Raw genomic sequence first — 20,311 nt, 5'->3', positions numbered from 1 at the left:
CTTGGCTCACTGCAACCTCTGCCACCTGGGTTCAAGCGATTCTCCTGCCTCAGCCTCCTGAGTAGCTGGGATTACAGGCGTGTGCCACCATGCCCGGCTAATTTTTTGTATCTTTAATAGAGATGGGTTCCATCATCTTGGCTAGGCTGGTCTTGAACTCCTGACCTCGTGATCCACCCACCTCGGCCTCCCAAAGTGCTGGGATTAAAGGCGTGAACCACCGTGCCCGGCCGACATAGTATTTTTATTTATAATGTGGAAAAAAAAAAAAAAAGAAAAAGAAAACAGATACTTCACTACAAATATTGAACCAAGTTAGAAATTTTTATGTAGCCAAACCACGACTTTAAGCTCTATTTACACTGATGGCGGCCAACTGAGATGCAGGCCACACCCGTGTGGCATGCAGCAAGCAGGACATGCAGGCAGCCTTCCTTGCTCACAAGGCTTTAGAGCAAGCGCACGGTCTTCCCAGTCACCGTCAGGAAGTCATCATCTGCCAGGGCACGCAGTGCTTCTTCAAACATATCTTTAGTGATTGCCTGTGGGGAAGAGAAAGAAAATAAATATTTTACATGTCAAGTCCCTCCTTTACCTGTTAGAGACACCATAATTTTAATGTTAAAGTACAACCCAGAATCTTTCTCTTTTTGGTGGCTGTACACATGCCTTATGCTCTAAATCAGCAGTGGAGTGGCCAGATGGTCCATATGGTAGACTTGGCATCTGTATAGTCCATGTTGTAACTATCAACTCTGCCCTCTCAGTGACAACATAGAGATGGAAAGTGGACCAGCACTGAAAGCCTGCATAGTTTTATTCACTAAACAACTCACCTTACTTACTTACAAAATAACACTCAAATATTTCATTCCTAAAACAAACTTATAACAACTATAAAAGGGGCAGAACAATTTTTTTTCTTTTGTTTTGAGATGGAGTTTTACTCTTTTGCCCAGGCTGGAGTGCAGTGGCAGGATCTCAGCTTACTGCAACCTCTGCCTCCCGGGTTCAAGCAATCTTCCTGCCTCAGCCTCCTGAGTAGCTAGGATTTCAGGTGCTCATCACTGCACCCAGATAATTTTTGTATTTTTAATAGAGACAGGGTTTTACCATATTGGTCAGGCTGGTTTCAAACTCCTGGCCTCAAGTGATCCGCCTGAGTCCCAAATGAGATTACAGGCGTGAGCTACTGCACTCAGCCAAAAATTTTAATTGTGATTATTTCTTGATGATGGCTTATGGTTCATCTTCCTTTTCTTCATTCTTATCTGTATTTATTATTTAATAAATAAAGGAAAAAAACCCAAAAGCAATATTAAGGAAAAAGAGAAACTTCTATCAAACAAAAAATACATATAAACACTTACTATGTCAGATTGTCCCCGAATATCTTCAAAAAGTTGCTGGTATTTTAGAGCCGGTGTTTTGCCCTTAGATAAAATAAGCTTTTTCAATGCTTCAGCTAATTCTTCTTTCCGTTTACGAGAGGTGGCACTCATCCCTGATTTAAAAAGAAATCAATGAAAACATTTTTGCTATTATGAAATGAAATGTTTCAAATTCTCAAAAATATTCCTTTAGTAGTATCATCTAGAAAGGTAAGGGGACAGGGGCTGAGTACATTTGAAGGGAATGAGTTTTGAATTATTTGGAATTTTCTGTAAGCCACTAGCTGTCGCTTTCCGTGGAAACAGTATACACATCTGTGCAGCAAGCAGCTGCTGCTAAGAAACAAACAACTTCTCTAACAAAACTTCCCAGACCGTCGAAGAGACAGAATCTCCTTAAAACTATATCAAGATAAGATTAAAGGGCAACTTTCATCAGACTCTCAAAGGGGTCCCAATCCAAAAAAGGTTAAGAACTTCTGTTTCAAATGATTTAACTGTTAGCTTAAATCTGACATATGAACTACATACATATTGAAATAATTTTCAAAAGCTTTTCTGCTCCCTGAAAATAACGAACCTGTAGTAAGAATAGATATGTCCACGATGCCAGTCCGGGGATCAGTTGCAGACTGCTTTAGAGCTTCCCGATGGAGGCGTTTGGCTTCTTCCACATCAATGGCTTCAACTTTGTTAGACAATCTTACTTTAGCATGGGCTTCTGCTAAGCGGATTAATGACTCTAGCTGTCGAGGATATGCAGAAACCATTCCCCGGCTACTGCCAATCTTCCTCATGTCTACATAAGCCTATTGTAGGTAGAAAAACAAAAACAAACCTCCTTGGTGACAACAACTTTAGTTTTGTGGTTGAATTTTGAACACTTAGGCTTCCATTAAGTAAATGGAACTCAGATATGGTCCTGGGCCCTGGAGCTCATCAAGTGGTAGAGGCTACACAGACCACAGAAATCCCAGGTGAAGAAGTCAACGTTCAGCGTGCAGTGGTGGGTGAACATATTCCAACTGGGAGATGCTCAGGAAGAATACTTGGAGAGGGTGGCATCTAACGTAGCTCTGAAGAACAGAGATGGGCATGGCATGGCAGAGGAAAGCAATGTGGCATGTGGGGAAAGGAGCAGGCTGTGACGACTCATAGGGAGAATCAGGGTCTGTCTGTGACAAGTGCTCACATGGGGCACATAAGGACTGCTGGGAAAATGCTGCAAAGGTAAGTTGTATCAATTTCACATACAGATGACACAGTCTTATTTCTTCATGAACAACCCTCAAGACTATGACACACAAAAAAATTACATAATGTCTGTAACTTTCATCTTAGCATTTTTGGGAGCTCAGTTAGGATGTAAAGCTCATCAAAGCACCAGGAACTTTCTTAATATCACAATGCTCAAATAACCTAAATGTGCCATTGTGCACTTCAGTTCATGTACAAGGATGCTGAAAAACGAACCTAAAAGACTGCTCAATCTGTTTTTTACAAGCAAAAGGAAGCTTACAGAAACTGGATGACTTTTTCAGTTTCCAAATTACTATGCAGTATTGCCTCTATTTGAAACCAGGTCTTTGATCTTAAATTCACTATGCTTGTAAGTATTTAAACACATAAAGTGTGTGTACTACCTACATAAATGAACTATTTCCCCCTTTTGCAACATTTGGTAAAGTCAATTCTGTAATATGGGAGGAAACAATAAACAGTTATAAAAAATAGTATGTTATTCTTAGGCCAGGCATGGTGGCTCATGCCTGTAATCCTAACACTTTGGGAGGCAGAGGCTGGCGCATCACTTGAGGTCAGGAATTCAAGACCAGCCTGGCCAACATGGTGAAACTCCGTCTCTACTAAAAATACAAAAATTAGCCGGGAGTGGTGGTGGGCACCTGTAATCCTAGCTAGTAGGGAGGCTGAGGCAGGAGAATCGCTTGAACCCGGAAGCACAGGCCGTAGGCTGCAGTAAGCCAAGATCACGCTACTGCACTCCAGCCTGGGCAACAGAGTCAGGCTCCATCTCAAAAAAAGGAAGAAAACAGTATGTTATTCTTAACAAAATAATTAATATTTTAAAGGAGATGATTGGTCGATTACATTAATGCTGTGGGCTACAGGCACAGTAAGCCTTTTTTCAGCAGCGTTACCTCGATGAGAGCCTGGCTGGCTTCCTCACTTAGCCGCGGCATGATGGTGCTGTGTGCATAGGCAATGTAGTCCTTCAGCACCGCCATGTCCAGGAGCTCCTCCTCTGCCTGCTCCTCACTCTGGTAGTACAGTGAGACCAGGTGGTGAGCCAGACGCCTGTCATAGGCTTCGTCCTGAGGGTCCAGCATGAGGAAGATCAAATCAAACCTAAGAAAACAAAGTAAAAATACTGTTTTTCCAGTATCTTGTGAGACCGAGGTGGGTGGATCACCTGAGGTTGGTAGCTTGAGACCAGCTTGGACAACACGGCGAAACCTTGTCTCTACTAAAAATACAAAAATTAGCCAGGAGGGGTGGCGCGTGCCTGTAATCCCAGCTACTCGGGAGGCTGAGGCAGGACAATTGCTTGAACCTGGGAGGCGAAGGCTGCGGTGAGCCAAGTTCGCGCCACTGCACTCCAGCCTGGCCAACAGAGGGAGACTCTGTCTCAAAAAAACAAAAAACAACAACAAAAAACTGTTTTCCTAGTTGAGACACCAATACACCTACAAACGACATACTAAAGACTGCTCAAGCACCACAGATGTGCAGTGAATGTGCATCCTGTGAGCACCCGCAGGGAGAAGCATCTTTGCCTGGCGTGGAAAGGGCCTTTGTGTCCATCCATTCACCTCACTCACCCTGTGCTGTCCCTAGCCCTTAGGTCAGCCCAGGGAACGGCTGGGGACCAATCAGCTGAGTCAAAGGAAGACTTCCCTTAGGGGAAGGTTTCTATGATTTTGACGATGGAAAGTTGTTGGGGTTTTTTTTTTTTTTTTTGAGACAGTCTCACTCTATAGCCCAAGCTAGAGTGAAGTGGTATGATTTCAGCTCACTGCAATCTCCACTCCCATTGGCTCATTTCTTGTGCCTCCTCAGCCTCCTGAGCAGCTGGGATTACAGGCATGTACCACCACACCTGGCTAATTTTTTGTATTTTAGTAGAGACGGGGTTTCATCAAGTTGCCCAGGGTGGCCTCAAAGCTCAGGCGCTCCAGCCACCTCAGCCTCCCAAAGTGCTGGGATTACAGGTGTGAGTCACTGTACCTGGCTGACAATGGAAAGATTTGAATGAAAACACATTCAACTGTTTTTTGGGGAAAAAAACTTTTGTAAAAAAAAAAAAAAAAAAAAAGCAAGTAATTAAAACCTAAAATCCATTTATGAAAAATGTCCAATATTTGTAGTGGGGCTGAGAGTGAAGATTATGTGATTGCACTTTAATAAATTTAACTTTTCAGAGCCTCATCTACGGTACAGAGTTGTTCTCTGTTGACTCTCAGCAGTGGCTTTAGGACTAAGGGTAGTGAGTGACAGCCATGTGAAAATGGCGTGGGAGGGAAACATCCCAACTGCTTCAAAATCAAATGAAAACACGCATCATCCTTGTCGTGAAAACTCTTGACCAACCAAATTTGAAACATCTTGATAAGAGTGAAGAGTTTCCATTAGCAGTTGCTGAATCTTAGTAGCTCCTTTTCAATCTCACCCTGAATATTCTACAAATGAACAAAATAAAAATCTGTTTTAATACCTTGATAATAAAGTATGAGGCAGCTGGATGTTTTCAATGGTTGTTTTTTTAGGATTCCACTGAGACTCAATGGGATTTGCTGCTGCCAGGACAGAGGTGCGTGCATTGAGCTGACAGATGATCCCAGCCTATCAGAGAAAACAGTGCGGTTAGAAGCCTCTCCCTGACGCTGGCAATTAACAAGTACCATCTTTGCCCGGCCACCTACTAAACCCATATTCCCTCTACAGCATTTCTATTGCCTGAGCCATGTTGCCTTTACTGACTTCAGCAGTTCACCTGGATAAGCCTTGTCCTCAGATTCATGACAAGGACTGAGTTTAGATGAATGCGTGCTATAACCACGTCTTTCTCAGGAAGCAGGCACCTTGCAAGAGCTTTAGGACAAATTCAAGGCTAGTACAGCAATAAAGACAAAACATGATATCCTGTTGAAGATATGTAGAGATTTAGCTGAAATATGATGTGAAAAGCACATATCAATCTCCCCAAGTTAGAACCAAGGTAGCACAGCACAGTTCCACATACGCTGTCTTTCAAGGGTCCACGTATTTTAAACATGTCCACATTCACAGTGGAGAAGGCAACTCACCTTTGCAATGGACAGAGTCTGCTGTTCCATGACTTCATGCAATACCGATCTTGTACTTTCATTCATCTTGTCGAACTCATCGATACAGCAGATGCCGTTGTCACTGAGGACAAGGGCACCTGTCTGCAGGACCAGCTGCCTTGTCTCAGGGTCTTTCATTACGTACGCAGTAAGGCCAACTGCACTGGAGCCCTTCCCAGAAGTGTACTGGCCCCTGGGGACGAGGTTGTACACGTACTGCAGCAGCTGGGACTTGCTGGTACCAGGGTCACCACACAGCAAGATGTTGATCTCAGCCCGAAATTTGCCCCTTCCAGTGTGACTAAAATCCTTCCTTGTCCCGCCAAAGAGCTGAAGCAAAATTCCCTAAATAATCAAACAGAGACATGTCTAAACATTCATTTTCTGCACAGTAACTGAGATGTAGTTTAAACTTTAGAGGTACTTTTCTCTCTATAAAGAACTACAATTCGGAAATCGCAGGAAGGTATAAAAAGGCTCCTGAAAGTGCTTGATATGCTCTAAGTTATCACTGACCAATTTATTCATCAGCACCCATCATTATGCCAGAATGATGGCCATGCAAGTCCCTCTCCCTATTCTGATACTGTGTGGCCTCTTCTGTTTAGAAACTTAAGTTTAGAGCAGAGATGAGGATAGACAATGCTATGACTCTCCTCAACCAATGGCAAGTCCGGTTGCCAGCACTTGCTCTAACAGGCCACAGCTTGCATCCTTTATGGCAAATGGCTTAAGTGGCGGAGTGGATGTTTATACTATTTGATTCTAAAGAACTGTAAATCCCAACCCCTAGTTTAAAATCCACTGTTACCTTCTTTATATCTTCATGTTCATAAATGCTTGGAGCCAAGGCTGAAGCAAGCCTCTCATAAATGTCTGGTTTCCTGGAAAGTTCCTTAAGCAATTCCACACGTTTCTCTGAAAAAAGTTTCTGTTCTGCTTCTTCATCAAGGCCATGCAGACGTTTTGCATCCGTTTTCCGATAATGAATGACATCAATGTGGGTTTTGTAGACAGACTTCACATTACTCACTCTTGGATTGATTCGAATAGGCACTGCTCGATAGATGCCTGAGGGCACAACCAGGAGATGCACTTTTACCTTCCCATATCTTCCTCCGAGTGGCTCAGCAACCAGCGTAGGCAACAGGTGCACTTCAGAGCGAGGCACCACACTGGGCTGGCCCTGGAAAGGTGAGCTCCACCATCTCTTAAATGACCCTCCCAAGCCCAGGACTCAGACCCACATTGCAAAGCTCCCGCCTACTGAGCAAGCGGGGAAACAGCAGCAGGAAATGGACAAGCTCGAAAGAACCCAGGTGGCTCATGTCTGTATTCCTAGAACTTTGGGAGACTGAGGCAGGCGGATTACCTGAGGTCAGGAGCTCGAGACCACCCTAATCAACATGGAGAACCCTGTCTCTATTAAAAATATAAAAATTAGCCAGGCGTGGTGGCACACGCCTTTAATCCCAGCTACTAAGGAGGCTGATGCAGGAGAATGGCTTGAACCTAGGAGGTGGAGGTTGCGGTGAGCCAAGATCCTGCCATTGGACTCCAGCCTGGGCAACAAGAGCGAAACTCTTCTCTCAAAAACAAAACAAAAAGAGAAAGAATCAAGGTTTCTGTAAATGACAGAGCCGAGGACGTGTTCACCTGGGCCCACTAGTCAGCAGTGCTCCAGGGCAACTGTAGCTACATGAGCACCTCCACGGGCATAGTCACCCTGAGGGTGAAATGGAGCTGCTGTGCTTCTGGCTCAATGCTGGGTTTGTGGTTGTATTTAATAAGCAGTATTTTTACTTCCCTAAGTTGAGTGTACAGAATCTGCTTAGCACTTACTTGACTTCAACAAAATGCTAAAATCCTCCAGCCATTAAAACTAGACTAGGTCCCACCCCCCGCCCACCACCCCTGACAAAAGCATGCAAATCATGCATTCTTCTGGAAGGCAGGCTCCCCACATACAGAAGTCTGATCTGATATTCGTCTTTTCTGGATTTCAAACCAGAAGCCTTTAACTCTAGGCTGATTCCTGCAGCTTTTGGAGAAAGTCCGGCCTTTCCCCCTTACAGCTATCTCAACACAATGGCACAGAGTCTTGCTCATTTAGTGGGTTGGTGTAATTCTTATTTAACACAACAAACCAGTTTACATGCATTCTTAGAATACACACTATTCTTCACTCCAATATAGGCTAGGGATGGACGACTATGTTTAAAGTGGCCCATGATGATTTATCTCACAGAGCAGCATTGATACTTATTTCATATCTACACAGCACTTTCCACAGCCCCTAGGCCCCAAATACTCTCACACATGTATCATCACATTAACTCCACTTTGTAGGTGAGGAAACTAAAATATTGGATTAAATACTTTATCAAAGGTTTCAGGGTAGCAGGACTGGAAATATGCACGTCACTCACTAAAGACTACGCATTATTTTAATTCTCAATGACTACAAGTACTTTTACAACAGAAGACTGCCAGTGACAACTGCGGGACTTCACACTGGGGAAGAAACAGGGTGAGCACTGCCTCACTGAAGACAAAGGCCGATGCGTGGTGTGCCCCAGGCTCTCCGCTCAGGAGCAGATTCAGGCACTCTGTGACCGTTGCCACCTTGCCCATCAATGAAGAACTGTGCTGCCATCAACACTCCCTTGCCGCCAACCAAAATCTATTGTGACTCTACAGATTCAAAAGGAAGACTGCCACACTCATGTGGTGCTGTGCAAAGAACACTCTCGTGGCAGCAAGAGAAGGAGTCCTGGGTCCTGATTTACCGTGGCATCTGAGCTACTGCTGTCTATGCATCCCTGAACCTCAGCTTCTATACATGGAAACAAGTCACTCTGACTCATTCTTCTCTGTAACAAACAAATGTTAACCCCTGGCTACACATTTGGGAAATAAGTAAAAATTACTTACAACTCCAGCATTGATAATACTTAGCTAATGGCATAACTCAAACTCTACCCATACCAGCCTATCTGAGGCTGCTGTCTCATGATGCCAACAGTACTGACTTGAGACACACATAGTTCCAGGATACTGAGATATCAAGAGGCGAGTGACCGCACAAACCATGAGTTCCAACATTCAAGTTTGAGAAGAACTGAACAATTTCATGACGCTGGGCAGTGGTACTCAGTTAAAAAGGTGGCAGATAAACTGGGGATATACCCCACAGTCTCAAAGACATGCAGTGACAACTGCAGGCAGAACTGGACCTGTGACTGAGTCCAATGACTCACTAAAGCACAGCATTGAAAACAAGACAGACATGCTAAAGTGCTGGTGCAAACCTACACTCTTACCTGTAACATTCACTCTGTCCCCAGGCTGAACCTTGTCAACCAGATCATTGTGAGCAAATAGGATGACTGTATGTGGTGTCTGCCCTGCAGGCATGTCTTCTGGAGACTCTTGAAGCTTGATCTGAAGGGCAGCAAACAGAGAACATGTGGGCCACAAAGAGAGTGCAGGAGGACAAAAATCTGCATGTCTTTGTACTGCTTTCGCCATGTAAGGCTGCAGTGCATATCCCCGCATAAATGTTTGTCCATGTTTCTCATTAATGCTTTAGAAGTTACTTCTAGATCTCCTGGGTAGAGCAGCATACATTTTTTTTTTTTTTGAGATGGGGTTTCACTTATTGCCCAGGCTGGAGTGCAATGGTGCGATCTCAGCTCACCGCAACCTCCACCTCCCAGGTTCAAGTGATTCTCCTGCCTCAGCCTCCCGAGTAGCTGGGATTACAAGCGCATGCCACTATGCCCGGCTGCAACACACATTCTTAAGGCCCACTGTCGGGCATGCCTGCGCACCTCACAACCCTGCCTGCATCCACTCATCTAACAGGTATCTGTGGCGCACCCAGCTTGTGCTACAGCCCATCCTAGGTGTCAGGGACCCGATAGTGAACAATGTTCCCTGCCTCATGGAGTGGAAGGGGCAGATAATATACAGAAAAATGAGCACATAACATGTGACAGTGACAAATGCAGCAGACAGCAACAAAACAGGGGAAGGAATGTAGGGAGCTGCGGTGGGGGAAGCTGAGATGCTTTTCATAAAGCAGGGTCGAGGAAGGCCTTTCCAAACCAGGTACCCTCTGAGAGGCCTAAGGCTGCTGGGCTTTTCTCTAAGCCACTTTGGGGGCCTGCAGGATTCTGAGAATAGGAGGCCATATGCTCCTGGGGAACAAGGTGCCTGCCTTTCTGTCTCCAGCTCTGTCTCATGCAACATTAAAGAAACCATGCACACACTGTCACAGAAAAACTCAAATTCTGTCCTCCCACATCTTTACAGTTACAATCACAGTAAATAAGCAATTTTCTACCTTCCCCTCACTTATTTCTGTCATTTTAGTAACTTCATCTTACAATTTCACGAATAGAGAGAAAAAAGGGCAAACTTTTTTTTTTCTTTTTGAGACAGTCTCACTGTTGCCCAGGCTGGAGTGCAGTGGTGCAATCTCAGCTCACGGCAAGCTCTGCCTCCTGGGTTCCTGCCATTCTCCTGCCTCAGCCTCCCGAGTAGCTGAGACTACAGGCGCCCGCCACCATGCCTGGCTAATTTTTCTGTATTTTTTTTTTTTTTTAGTAGTGACAGGGTTTCACCGTTAGCCAGGATGGTCTCGATCTCCTGACCTTGTGATCCGCCCGCCTCGGCCACCCAAAGTGCTGGGATTACAGGCGTGAGCCACCAAGCCCAGCCGAAAAAGACCAAACTTCTTAGACAATAAAATTTGTGAAAAAATTTCAGAAAAATTCCTCCATCCTTTACCAATGGAAAAACCGCAGAACGACATTTAACTAAGTATTCTCATCTCAAATGTTTGAAGCATTTTAGGCCATGAAAATATGACGTCTCTAACAACAGACAGTACTACTGGCAACCGCACAGGGACAGTGCCCTGAAGCAGGGCCTTTGTGTGCTCTGCGTATTTAGCCCATAGGCCACTAATGAAACCCACAAGACCAGAGAGGGATGGATGCCATTCGGGAAGTGAGGCTCAGGGTCCGAGGGACAAGTTATAGTCGGCTTTTGAGGATACAGACAGGCAAAGCATAGCCTGGGGGGCCAGGGTGGCTGCGCACCATCTGCTTGTCAGAGAAGAGGGAGCGGTTGTGGATGAGTGCCATGCTGTGGGTGGTGTGGCAGCGCCCGCACACGCTGGGCTCCGCAATGCGGCCGCGGTCCATCTCCACCCGGGTCGTGTGGGCACACACTTGGCATTGGAAGAAGGCCTCCTGCATCTCGGGAATCAGCTGGGATGTCCTGATCACCATGCCGCTGATGGTGATGAGCTGATCAATGTCTGTGAGGGGAGAAGAGAGGTCAGCACACCTGATCTGAGGTGCAGAGGTCTAGGAATAGCTGGGATCACAGGCAGGTGCTGGGTGCCCACAAGTCTGCCTAGGGTGACCTTTCTGTGTCCAGTCGTCTGCAGGGTATGTCTTCAGGAGATTCTCAAGCCCAGCGAACCTCTGGCCCCTGTCCAGCAGGCATCCCTTGCTCCCTTCTTGTCTGACTACCCTCCTCCCTGCCTCCTGCCTCACTCACCCAGCCTCCTTTATGACACCCTGCTGTATCAGGAAAAAAGCCAGACAGCCTGGACTGAGACCCAACCCTAGCCTCTCTGTGCACATTTTGTGTCCTCTATAGAATGGGGTGGTATCAGGACCTACCCCAGAGCCAAGGACTGAATGTGACAGTGTACTTCAAGACTAGTAAGAGCACCTGGCAGAGGAAAAATTCCTCTATACTTTACAGTCATTACTATCCACATAGAACCCCTTAGATGGTCTGATCTTTCACTCTTGCTTGTTTCCTTTATTATTTGAACCTTTCCTGACAGACAACTTTTCCCCTTTGAAGGTCCCACTGCCCCCAACTAATTTCCCCTGCTGGTTTCAGATGAGCTGCCCTGTTCTGGCCTGTAGTTAGCCACTGCTAGCCATAAAGATCACCCTATCCTGCCACTGATTCATGAGACCTCTACAATTTTGCTGTTGTTGAGATGGGGTTTTAACCTGTTGCCCAGGCTGGAGTACAGTGGTGCAATTACGGCTCACCGTAGCTTCAAGCTGCCAGGCTCAAATAAGCCCATCACCTCAGCCTCCCAAAGTGGTAGGATTACATGCATGAGCCACTGTGCCTTGCTAATTTCTTCTTGGAGTCTCTTAAGTCACCCAAGTTGGTCTCAAACTCCTGGCCTCAAGTGATCCTCAAGTCTTTAAAATCTATTTTTTTTTCTTTTTTTGAGACAGAGTTTAATTCTGTCACCCAGGCTGGAGTGCAATGGCACAACCTCGGCTCAGTGCAACCTCTGCCTCCCGGGTTCAAGTGATTCTCCTGCCTCAACCTCCCAAGAGTAGCTGGGACTATAGGCGTGTGCCACCATGCCCTGGTAATTTTTGTATTTTTAGTAAAGGGGTTTTGTCACGTTGGCCAGACTGGTCTGGAACTCTTGACCTCAGGTGATCTGCCTGCCTTGTTCTCCTGAAGTGCTGGGATTATAGGCGTGAGCCACCACGCCCAGCCAATAGTCAATCTCTTATATCAGAAACTTCAATTAAATTCAAAAAGTATATGGGGTTCACAAGTATACAGGATAACTGAATCTGTATTATTTTGACAATTTATAATCCATCACCTTGACTACCACCACCAATTACTTCTTTCATAGTTTCCTGATGAAACAAGGCTATTTTCATGTAAGGCGTTTTCCTTCAACAAAAGTAATCCTATGAAAAATACATTACCTTCTGGATTCAGGTTTCTCATATTCTTAGTCTTCAATGCGTTGAATGGTCTTACTTGAATCTGATGTTCTAAGATTGAGTCAGGGTAACGGTCAAAGAAAATTTCATTGACAGCCATGTCAAAAGTTGGAATAACTTCCTGTAAAAATAAATATGAAGATGTATTTGTATTCATATCTCAGTGTTAAATACAATAAAGGCACGTCAGATTAGCAAAGTATAAAAACAAGACAACATGTCATGCCCCCAAAGTATTACCCTAAAGAATCATGCACGTGCTGTTTTCAAATTTAGGTATGCTGAACTATCTATCTACGCATATTCTCAATTGGGTTAAATTTGATAATTTATATAAAAGTGCCTTTTTGATGTATACTGGCATATTTTATGCTTTCTATTAGAAGGGAAAAAAATTTTGACCTCACGCTTTCATTATTTTCCTTCTATAATGAAATGATACCAAAGTAAGTTATTTATTTATTTTTATTTTTTGAGGCAGAGTTTTGCTCTTGTTGCCCAGGCTGGAGTGCAATGGTATGATCTCGGCTTGCTGCAACCTCTGCCTCTGGGATTCAAGCAATTCTCCTGCCTCAGCATCCTGAGTAGCTGGGATTACAGGCATGTGCCACTACGCCTGGCTAATTTTGTGTTTTTAATAGAGATGGGGTTTCTCCATGTTGGTCAGGCTGGTCTTGAACTCCCAACCTCAGGTGATCCGCCTGCCTTGGCCTCCCAAAGTGCTGGGATCACAGGTATGAGCCACCGCACCCGGTGACACCAAAGTAAGTTAAATCATATTTATCCAAATTTGTTAACATATGGTTCCCATTTTACAGATGAGGAAACAGCTTTTGGTTGGTTAAGGAACCTGACTAAAGCTATGCAGCCAGTAATCAGCAAAATCAAGATTCAAAAACCAGGTCTGCTTGCCTCAAAGACCACACCCAGAGTCAACAGAGCTGATACTTCATGAATAAAAACTGACCTGAGGCCAAAAAGTTAAAGTCTACAGTACAATAAGTATATTCTTTTAAAGCGGCAGGAAGTATGCAATTCAGTTAAAGTATTTCCATTTAAGATAACTTACTTCATGAAACCCAAGAAGCTATAGTTGTTAGATTCATCATTTTTCTACATGAGAAACACTGCCCAGTAAACCATAACCTGTCATTGATAGTAATACAAATCCCACTTTCAGGAACATTAAAATGTGAAAAAAAAAAAAAAAAAAGTTCATCTTAAAGGAGATGATCCTTTTTTTTTTGAGATGGAATTTCACTGTGTTGCCCAGGCTGGAGAGCAGTGGCGTCATCTCGGCTCACTGCACCTCCGCCTCCTCGGTTCAAGTGATTCTTCCGCTTCAGCCTCCCGAGTAGCTAGGACTACATGTGCGCACCACCATATGTGGCTAATTTTTGTATTTTTTAGTAGAGATGGGGTTTCACTTTGTTGGCCAGGCTGGTCTCGAACTCCCGACCTCAAGTGATCCATTTGCCTTAGCATCCTAAAGTGCTTGGATTACAGGTGTGAGCCACCACACCCATCCAAAGGAGATGATACATGGTTTTCTTAGTGTTTGTGCATACTATCTTCATTACCGAGGAATTTGTGTTATCTGGAAACATTCTTTCTGGACAGTTACTAAAATTCATCAAGGTCAAAGCTAAATTCTTACCTGTGGGTAAGAGATGAGTTGTCTGTACAAATTTTTGTCAAATGATTTGATGTGTTCACAGTTTACATTTAAAAATGGCTCACCAATTACATTAATCTACAAGATAAAAATGAACAAGTTATATTTTGCTAACTATTTTAAAACACACAACTTGAATTTAAAGAGTATCTGATTACCTCCCCAAGTCGTTGCATGTATAGAGGTTCGGTAATATCTATGCCAACATTTTCTTCTTCTTTAGCCAGAGGGTCAATAAATCGCTGAAGAAATCTCTTTAAGTGGAGAGAAAACATATCAGGCATATAGCATTTGGGAACAGGCAACTACTAAAAACACACAAAGTTAGGAGTATGTCTCTATCAGGAGACAGAAATAAATATTTTTCTTCCTTTTTCTTTTTTAAGATTTAATTTAGAGATGGAGTCTCACTATATTGGTCAGGCTGCTATCAAACTCCTGGCCTCAAGTGATCCTCCCACCTTGGCCTCCCAAAGTGCTGGGATTATAGGTGTGAGCCACCACAGGTGGCCCTTCTAGTCATTATGGTTACTTCGATATAGGTTATAAGCACGGTCTCCCAACATTTTCAGAGCTCAAAGTAATTTTAATACATATAGCTCACCTGAAAGTTTTCTTTGCATGTTGCCACATTTACATCTGTTCCCCAGATCACAAGTTTTTGGCCTAGAGACTGCTCACTTGCCACTATATCTTCTGCTGCTGCCTACACAGAAAAACATGACAGAACCATGAAAATGGAGTTACCCACATGATATCCGCCATAAGATGGTTTCAGGAGACTGCATACTCACCCCGTCAGACTGCAGATCCACTTGCAGGCCCTTCTGCGCAGAGCCCAAGTCAGGCCTCTGTCTCACAGGTGTGCCCCTAACACCACTTCTTGGGGTTCCCTCTACCCGAGAGCTGGGAGTGCCATATGTCAGTGGTGAACTAACATCAAAGTCAAGAGGGATAGCTATAAAAACAAAATTAGGAAATTCTGGTGGTATATCAAACCTGAAATTACAGCATGTTGTCTGTTGACCTATACCATCTAATCACACAGCAAACATGAGTATTTATTGCAACCTGTGGTGGTTGAGATTCTGAGCACTATTAAATGTTCTATTAAGAAAAGCATCAAAGAACCTGCTTATTCTGCTCACTAAGCCCTAAAACAATTATTTTCGGCACTCTGTTCAGCTCCTCTGGTTCAGAATATGCTCACTCGTGCAGAGGGGATGCTTTAGGCATTATGACAACTGTAATAAAGACAGTAAACCTGAGCAGATAAAGCATCAGCTGTGTATCAAGCACAGCATAACCTAGATCTTCAGACACGCACCTGAAGAATGCATTTGGGGAGGGCTGGAAAATAACACGTCCTGCGCGACAGGGCTCTGTAGGTCCCCTCCAGGCGAGGTTGGCATCGGCTGCAACTCCCCCGTGGAGGTGGAATCCTCGCCTCTAGGTCTCTGAGAAGGAGATGACCTGGCATCCTCACTTCGAGCTTGTGTCACACAAAACAGAAAAGATGGCCATGAACTTTTAGGGCCGGTATTCCCGGATTTGTCTGTCCCTTGGGGCATTATGACTCACCACTGAACCAAACCAAACAGAGGCAAATGGGCAATCGAATTAAGCAGCACCCAGGCCACAGCCTGCTGTGGGTGTCTGTGCGCACCAGGTGGCAGCGCCCAGCCCGAGGCTGAGCGCCCGGGGCCCGCGCACCCACCCAGCGCTGCCAGTTGCGGCAAGAGAGTGCAGAAAGGGCGGCGCCGGGGGCTGTGGTGGGCCCGGCTCGGGGGACTCACACGTCTGGGCTGGGGTGGTTCTTCCACGCCGGCTGCCGCGGCGGCTCGGGGTCGACGCCGGGGACGACATGGTGCTCGGGGTACCTGCGCGACAAGGACAAGCTCGGGCCGGGCCTGCCTCCCGGCTTCCCTGCCCTGCTCCGCAGCGCGGACGATCCAGCCGGCTCCGCGCCACGCCCTCCCTGCCGACGCGCGGTTACCGGGGAAAGGCGGCCGCTTGCGGACGCTCGCAGGCTCCAGGTCCACCTGGCCAGTCGCGCTCCCAAACCACGGGACCCAGAGTTCCCGCCGGCGGCAAGGTCGTCTCCGCCCCTGGCGGGGCCTCACCAATCACAGCGACGCTCGTGCATGGCTCCGCCTCCGGGACGCGCCACTGCGCACCAGTAGGGGGGGACAGTGCTACTTCCTTCAGCACCCGCGCGCAAGCCAGAAGTAGGCCTCGCTCGGCACCCCTCTGTCTAGATAGTCTGACCTCCTGCTGGGCCGCGTTTTCGCGGGAAAAGTGGGTCTGACCGCACCAGTTCTCGGGGTGTGTTCCGTTAGCGTTGGCTAAGGAGCATGTGCTTCTTTATCCCTTAGGCGTTTTTGATTAATAAGGACATTAGAGATGCATTTGCCACTTAAATATTTTTTTTATTAAAAAAATTAAGGACGGGAGGTGGCGGGGATGGTCTTATGTTGCCCCGGCAGGTCTCGAACTCCTGCAATCCTCCCGCCTCAGCTTCCTAAAGTGTTGGGACTGCAGGCGGGCGCCACCGCGCCCGACCGCGTTTGTCACTTTTTATCGAGGAACAAACTTGGAACTCTTGACCCAGGCCCTTCGCTTGTTTTATTTGCCTCTGATATCTATTTAGCCAAGTCCAACACCAAGTAGCCACCCAATCTACTTCCGCAGGTCAGACCGACGGATGGCGTTTCTCCTTAAGTTTCCATTTTGATTAGGGCCAAAGAGCCGAGCCTACAGGCCAGGCTTTCCCGCAGGGGTCCCCGGGAAAGTTCCTGCCGCCGCGCCCCGTAGCCCCGCCCCGGCGCGTAGGAGCATTTCCGGGTCCGGGCTGAGCGGGCGCACGCGCGGGAGTGGGACTCGGCGGCATGGCGGGCTCCGGAGCCGGTGTGCGTTGCTCCCTGCTGCGGCTGCAGGAGACCTTGTCCGCCGCGGACCGCTGCGGTGCTGCCCTGGCCGGTCATCAGCTGATCCGCGGCCTGGGGCAGGAATGCGTCCTGAGCAGCAGCCCCGCGGTTCTGGGTGGGTACCGGCCCGAGCTGGGCCGCGGGTGGGTCCTGGCTTCCCGAGTCGTTCTGGAGCCGGGCAGCCCGGCGCTTCTCTCTGTGTTTAGATGACGGTATTTTGAAGTACAGCGATTAGATTCTTCGGGGGGAATTTCTGTGCGTGTGTATAAAGTGATTTTTCATACTGCTTTTTACTCCCTAGTATTAGAAGAAAGATATTTTAAAGCCAAAGTTGGTGAAAACGACCCCTAATTTGGCAATCCTTGCTATACAGAGTCGGGGGGGAGGGCAAGAGAAATAATTTTTTTTTTTTTTTTTTGAGACGGCATCTGGCTCTGTCGCCCAGGCGGGAGTGCAGTGGCGCGATCTCGGCTGACTGCAACCCCCGCCTCCTGGGTTCAAGCTATTCTCCTGCCTCAGCCCCCCGAGTAGCTGGGATTACAGGCGCGCGCCACCACACCGGGCTAATTTTTTTGTGTTTTTAGTAGAGATGGGGTTTCACCGTGTTGGTCAGGCTGGTCTCGAACTCCTAACCTCATGATCCGCCCGCCTCGGCCTCCCAAATGCTGGGATTACAGACATGAGCCACTGGGGCCGGCCAAGAGAAAGTATTTTCTTTCACCTGAATCTCGCCTAATCCCACCAGTACCTTTTCGAAACCCCTATATTTACTGTTCCTACCTTGAGAAAAATTGAAGAAATACAATTGAAGTCATGTTCTTTTAACTCTTTAGCAATGCCTGGGTGCGAACTTTTTCCTCTCTGTGGTAAAAGTGCCTCTTTTTAGCACTTTAAATAATCGAATATTTCGTTGTGTAGAAACTCCCGTATTCCTTCTTTAAAACACGAGTGTGCAGACCTCTTGATGTTGTGCCCTATTAAAAGGTGAGATTTTCTTTCGGAGGGTCTAGGAGTGAATATGTTATAGGAATAACTTAAAACAGTTTAAACAAGATGTTGTATGTGGCACGGTGCAGTGGCTTATGCCTGTAATCCCAGCACTTTGGGAGGCTGTGGCAGGTGGATCACCTGAGGTCAGGAGTTCCAGACCAACCTGACCAGTATGGTGAAACCTTGTCTCTACTAAAAATACAAAAATTAGCTGGGCATGGTGGCGAGCGCCTATAGTCTCAGCTATTCGGGAGGCTGAGAGAGGAGAATGGCTTGAACCCAGGAGAGGGAGGTTGCAGTGAGCTGAGATTGTGCCACTGCACTCCAGACTGGGCAATGAAGCAAGACTCCGTCTCAAAAAAAAAAAAAAAAAGATGCTATATACATGAATTCTATATATTCTATTTGTTGTCAGGAATATGTTAACAATGGGGAAATATCAAACAAAAAACTAACATTGTGTGGTTACTTTCTCTTCTTAGGGTTTCAAATTTAGCATTCATTTTTGTTTGTTTAGTAACTTGTGTCTAAAGCACTTACAAGTTTACCTTACATTCATGACATACCTCCTTTCACTTGAGAGATTCCAGGGGAAGTGTATTAGTTCCTTATTGCTGCTGTAACAATTATCACAAGCTTAGTAATTTAAAACAGCACAGGTCTGTTACTCTTACAGTTCCCACTGTAAGGGGGATTCTGTGAGTCAGAATCCCACACAGGTCTCACCAAGCTAGAACCAAAGCACCACGCAGGGCTGCTTTCTTTCTGAAGGCTCTTGGGGAGGATCCATTGCCTTATTCATTCAGGTTATAGGATTGAGGTCCCTGACATTCCATACTTCTTGAAACTGTCCCCTTTCCTTGAATCACAGCTCCCTTCCCTTGGTCTTCAAGGCCAGCAACAGCATGTCAAGCAGAGGTTTGGAATCTCCTGCTTTCCCAACTTCCTGTCTCTCTGATCAACTCTTCTTCATCTCCTTACTTTAAAGGCCTGTATGATTACATTGGGCTCTCTGGATAATCCAGTATGATCTTCCCATTTTAAGGTCAGCTGATTAGCTACCTTAATTCCATCTGCAAGCTCAGTTTCTTTTTGCTATATACATTTTACATATTCACAAGATGTGACCCCAGGGATTGGGATGCAGGCATCTTTGGGGCCATTATTCTGCCTACTGCTTCCCTGTGGAACATTGTCTAGAATTTTCTGCTTTTTTTGTTTTAATATAGCAACCTTGGGTTAGTGTTTTATATTTATAAGGCTGCCTTGAAAACCATTCCATCCTTGGCCAGGCGCGGTGGCTCACACCTGTAATCCCAGCATTTTGGGAGGCCTAGGTGGGTGGATCACGAGGTCGGGAGATTGAGACCATCCTCGCTAACATAGTGAAACCCTGTCTCTACTAAAAATACAAAAAAATTAGCCAGAGTGGCGGGCACCTTTAGTCCCAGCTACTCAGGAGGCTAAGGCAGGAGAATGGCGTGAACCTGGGAGGCGGAGCTTGCAGTGAGCCAGAGTCACTGCACTCCAGCCTGGGCAACAGAGTGAGACTCGGTCTCAAAAAAAAGTGGTAATAAAAGAAAGAATCATTGCAACCCTTTTAGGAGTGATTTACATGATGCTCTTGGCACTCTCTTAACTTGCTTACTTATTTTTTTGAACAGCATTACAGACATCTTTAGTTTTTTCCAGAGATTTCGGTTTGCTTGTATTTGTCCGGAAGTCACTCAACAGTATTGAAGTAAGTTGACAATTTTCATTTTGCTTTTCTTGTATATTCCTGGAGTGACTCCTGTTACCCATATTTACAATATGTATCTCTTTCATTACAGTTTCGTGAATGTAGAGAAGAAATCCTAAAGTTTTTATGTATTTTCTTAGAAAAAATGGGCCAGAAGATCGCGCCTTACTGTGTTGAAATTAAGGTAAGAATTAAAAAAACATACCTTATTACATTATATATCAACATCTGTTTTAACTTATGGTGTAAGGAACTTGGATTTTTATTTTAAAGATAAAACATTTTCTTTTCTTATTGGGGAATTTGCTTATTTCTGCTTCATTGTGTTACAAATGAAGTGGGCTCTTCATTAGTTTTTTTTTTTTTTTTTTTTTGAGATGGAGTTTTGCTCTTGTTGCCCATTAGTTATTTAGATTTAGTAAGCTAAGGCCTTTGTCAGAGAAACTA

General features: G+C 45.6%; 2 protein-coding genes across 5 annotated transcripts in view; one reads left to right on the top strand and one right to left on the bottom strand.

Annotated features, from left to right (window-relative positions):
* Positions 1-305: 305 nt before the first annotated feature.
* On the bottom strand, positions 306-16,316 carry MCM4 (minichromosome maintenance complex component 4). Its single transcript, XM_005563283.4, has 17 exons — positions 16,203-16,316; positions 16,003-16,086; positions 15,534-15,698; positions 15,001-15,164; positions 14,811-14,912; positions 14,365-14,460; positions 14,189-14,284; positions 12,514-12,652; positions 10,846-11,066; positions 9,061-9,181; positions 6,549-6,808; positions 5,717-6,082; positions 5,125-5,252; positions 3,551-3,758; positions 1,972-2,200; positions 1,371-1,504; positions 306-542 (listed from the first exon to the last, which is right to left on the bottom strand). Exons 2-17 carry the CDS (start codon positions 16,070-16,072, stop codon positions 450-452), a joined length of 2,592 nt encoding a protein of 863 aa, XP_005563340.2. The 5' UTR covers positions 16,073-16,086; positions 16,203-16,316; the 3' UTR covers positions 306-449.
* Positions 16,317-17,077: 761 nt separating this feature from the next.
* Positions 17,078-20,311, top strand: part of PRKDC (protein kinase, DNA-activated, catalytic subunit) — a 189,532-nt gene continuing 186,298 nt past the window's right edge. For all 4 annotated transcript variants that reach the window (XM_005563282.4, XM_005563280.4, XM_005563281.4 and 1 more), the window contains exons 1-3: positions 17,078-17,248; positions 19,788-19,864; positions 19,956-20,048. In XM_005563282.4, coding sequence (XP_005563339.3) covers positions 17,095-17,248; positions 19,788-19,864; positions 19,956-20,048 — 324 coding nt within the window. In that variant the 5' untranslated portion in view covers positions 17,078-17,094. The remainder of the gene's footprint in view (positions 17,249-19,787; positions 19,865-19,955; positions 20,049-20,311) is intronic.

This window comes from Macaca fascicularis, chromosome 8 (genome assembly GCF_037993035.2).
Source record: "Macaca fascicularis isolate 582-1 chromosome 8, T2T-MFA8v1.1".
In the NCBI taxonomy this organism is placed as follows: domain Eukaryota; kingdom Metazoa; phylum Chordata; class Mammalia; order Primates; family Cercopithecidae; genus Macaca; species Macaca fascicularis.
The sequence above is the reverse complement of the archived record's forward strand: the minus strand, read 5'-3'. Positions and strand labels throughout refer to the sequence as shown.

Coding starts and splice junctions, on each gene's coding strand:
- MCM4 (XM_005563283.4), bottom strand. CDS start 16,072: ATGTCGTCCCCGGCGTCGACCCCGAGCCGCCGCGGCAGCCGGCGTGGA. Junction 6,809..9,060: donor GGACAGAGTGAATGTTACAG/GTAAGAGTGTAG, acceptor TTGTGCCCTCAG/GCATCTATCGAGCAGTGCCT. Junction 1,505..1,971: donor CATATCTATTCTTACTACAG/GTTCGTTATTTT, acceptor TTTTTAAATCAG/GGATGAGTGCCACCTCTCGT.